Consider the following 3,573-nt stretch of genomic DNA (forward strand, 5'->3'; position numbering starts at 1 on the left):
TGATCCAGGGGCTCCTGTGCCTGCCCCTGCAGATGGGAATGCTGCCTGCGAGCAGCACAAAGAGCCTTGTCCTGCCTGGGAGCTCATTTCCTTCCACACTGCAGATTGAGCTCCTTGGCTCTGCACTCATTTCAGAAKGCTTAAAGAATGCCAGTGTGGAATCAGAACCAATAGGACAACAAAGTATTTACGGCAAAGACTGATCAAGAAGTAYATTCTTCGTGTTTGTACTTTACATATTTACAACATACTGTTTTCCTGGCTGTTAGCACTGTTATTTAGTATTCTAAATTAGAAACAAATTCTGTTTCTAATGCTTACTAAACTTTAGTTTCCATGAAAGATGTGAGATTGTATAAAACTGAATTTGCCAACAGCAGCTGCCCACAGGGACAGGCAGAAGGATTAGAAGAGAGGCAGAGAAAAACTGTAGAAACAGTAACCATAGTAATAGATATCATTAGGAAATGGGTCAGGAACTTTACAGGTATATAGTACAACASATACTTGTTCAAAACAACCTGCAGTCCATGGGCAAAAATATAATAATAGGAATTTAAAAAAAATTAAAAATAATACAAGGCAATGAAAAAGTGACCTTCTCCACCTGTTGCTACTGGCCCCACACAAAGGTCCAAGCATTCACTCACCAATACTAGATTTTCTGACTCAGCATGAGCTTCCCAAACTGGACACATGTATATAAGCTCATTCTGAAAGTTGCTAAGCATATTCATGCARGTGYYACTCTTGCCARTATAAGATTTGTCCTTCATTGTGTRTTTTCCAGTTATTGCAAAGCAGTTTTGAAGGCTTTGGTGCCCCAAAAATCAGTCCAGAAGTCATGMCAGCAAAAGGCATGCTTGCCTTGAATGAGTGGGGAAGAGATGACATTCTGGGAAGGAGATTTTGTGCAGTGTGGTGACATGGCACCAGCCTCGTGGAGCTGCTTTTCAGCAGCRCTGAATGGCTCTGAGCAGGACAAAGCCATTTGTTATCTCCCAGCACAGATAAAGCCTGAAAACAGTAAGGGGGAGGTCACCTTGGACCTGACTCACCCACACACCTCTGTAATATCCTGGAAGCCTTTTGAGGATACCTGTGTGAGGTGAGCAGCTGGGATGCTCATTCAGGCCAGATTTAAWCCTGCTCGGTTTTCTCCTTGATTTTAAAGCTGAGGTACATACAAGATCAATTTTAATTGGCTTCTAATACTGCAGGGTACCTGGAGAGCAACTGGAGCTCTCTCCATATTTGTTATGTGATGAAAAGGAGTGGACAACAAAGCAATTCAAAACAGAAGGGTGTCCAGCAATTTCCTTTGTGCATTTTTTGGGATAAGTGAAGGATTGTGGTCTTTAAGCAGTAGTTTTCTTTTCTGATTAATGTAAGTGCAGCTGAGGCTTTGGTGTCTGCAATGTCTGCAACCACCTCTCACAGAAATGTGTACAAGGCAATGGATTTATCACAAAAAGCTGTAAATACAAACATCAAACCGAATTCTTTCCCAAATTTCAGACTGATCTTCCTGTGATATTTCAACAAAGTATAAGTTGATCTCTTAAAAAAAACATTTTCACATCAGTGAACATTCTTATTTAAACTCAACAATTWAGAGACTTAGCTGGACTACAAAATCCAGGGGATATCTCTGCATGCTCCATGTCTTTTTCCACAAGAAATATTCCCAGGACCTTTAATGTCCRTAGGACATTCCATAGAACATCACTGTGTATTGCTTTCTGCATATTGTGAAAACATCAAACAAGAAGTCAAAAAATATGYGAGGTAGAGTACCTAAATGATCAGTCTTTCTATAAAAAGCCATCTGCCTGCTCAGCTGTAGCCTGTTCACAAGCAGGGCACCATCCAGAATCCCTGAAGGTCGACAGCAATGTCAAATACTAAAAGATACCCAAGAAAAAAGACACACAAGTGGGGCTGCACATTGAGCAGTGAGTTCTGGATATTTGTCATTCTGAACCAGAGGGAAAAGGAGCTTGGACACAGGCAGAAAAAGAAGCTGTCACCACAAAGCTGAATGGCTCCAAAATTGAAGGTGCATGGGAGAAATGTGTGAAAAAYACAGCAGAAAAAGGAGGCTTCTGGTTTGAGAATATACTTCAAAATGAAAATTATTGTTCTGATTCACATCGTCCTCATTACTTTTTATATCTGAAATTCAAATGCCACCTGGTTTAAGTCACCTCTGATTTTGATTTAAGAATAATCCATACACCAGTAATAAACTGGCCCGCCAGAAGTTTCTGCTTATGCACACACTTACACAGTGTAGTAAAAAGTTTACACTTTTTGGTCTGTTAGACTGCAGGAGCCAGTTGTTCTCTGATGTTACTTTATGYTCAACCATTTCACTTTCTCTCCATATATTTATTCCAAGTCTAAGATTTGGATATTAAGCACAGAAATTAACAAATAAGTATACTTATATCTTGTTTGGCAAGATGCTCCATGATTTTAATCATACAAGAGTGGTGAATCACTTTAATGCAAAAGAAAATTTAAGMATAAATTTTTGTTTCCTATAATTATTAGGCAAGATGATAGAAGCCTGCASAGTTAACATGTATCTTGCAAAAGTCTGTCTTTTCATATGACATTTACATGTTGACTTTATACTTGATGACCAAAGAACAGGAATGATGCATGTCTTAACACTCAGCTCACCTCMAAAAACCCACAAAAACCCTCCCAGACATTAGTGGTAACCTGCACATTGTTAATTTCTATACAAACACTAGTTTGCTTACTTATGTTGCACTAACATTGCTATCAAAGGGGAGTTGTATTATTGGGACTAGGCAAGCAATAGTCACTTTTATTCTAACCTAAGAAAAAAAGGCTGGTTTTCACCAAAAAAAATCAYTTMGTCAAGGAACAGAAAATCCCTTATWTTTCTGCCCATTCAGTTTCTRGCAGTCTAAAAGTAAGGGATACTAATGCACTTACTGCCTTCCCTCTTTTCATTTTGTGCATAGTACTAAGCCTAAGGTAAAAAAAAAAGCATTGTAAATGACACAAACTTTTTTTTTCCCAAAAATTAAAAAAAAACCAGAAAAAAGAAGGATCAATAATTCTTAGGGCTCTGTCAAAACCAATTTGAATTCACAAGCAGTTCCTTTCCCCCAGACAAAACCACATACTTGAGGGAAAAGCTCATTTTTGGTTCCCAATTTCTGCGGTTTGTCCTGAAGCACCAGATGGTGGTCTCGAGCTGGACTCGACCCTGTGAGCTGCTAGCCAAGGCTACACAAGAAGCCTGTGCACGTTTGGGAACAAAGCCCAGATCTCTTGACTCCCAGCCCGAGTGAACATTGCATTCTGTGTCGCAGGTACAGCTGCAACTGCACCRACACCGGATTTATGGGCACGCACTGCGAGACCCTCACTCCCTTATGCTGGTCACAGCCCTGCTACAACAACGCCACTTGTGAGGACCACGCTGACAATTACACGTGCCACTGTTGGCCAGGTATGCTCCAAATTATCCTATAAATATTCCTTGAGTAGTAGTAGAGACATCCTTTTTTTTTTTTTTTTTTTTTTTTTTTT

The 3,573-nt window shown here is 39.7% G+C and overlaps 1 protein-coding gene across 1 annotated transcript in view; it reads left to right on the top strand.

Annotated features, from left to right (window-relative positions):
* CRB1 (crumbs cell polarity complex component 1) overlaps positions 1–3,573 on the top strand; it is an 88,734-nt gene that overhangs the window by 31,439 nt on the left and 53,722 nt on the right. The window contains exon 4 of the mRNA XM_057364234.1: positions 3,353–3,493. Within this exon, the coding sequence (XP_057220217.1) occupies positions 3,353–3,493 (141 nt within the window). The remainder of the gene's footprint in view (positions 1–3,352; positions 3,494–3,573) is intronic.

The sequence above is a fragment of the Malurus melanocephalus genome, unplaced genomic scaffold (assembly GCF_030028575.1).
Source record: "Malurus melanocephalus ecotype Western Australia unplaced genomic scaffold, MMel_1.1 scaffold_37, whole genome shotgun sequence".
NCBI lineage: Eukaryota > Metazoa > Chordata > Aves > Passeriformes > Maluridae > Malurus > Malurus melanocephalus.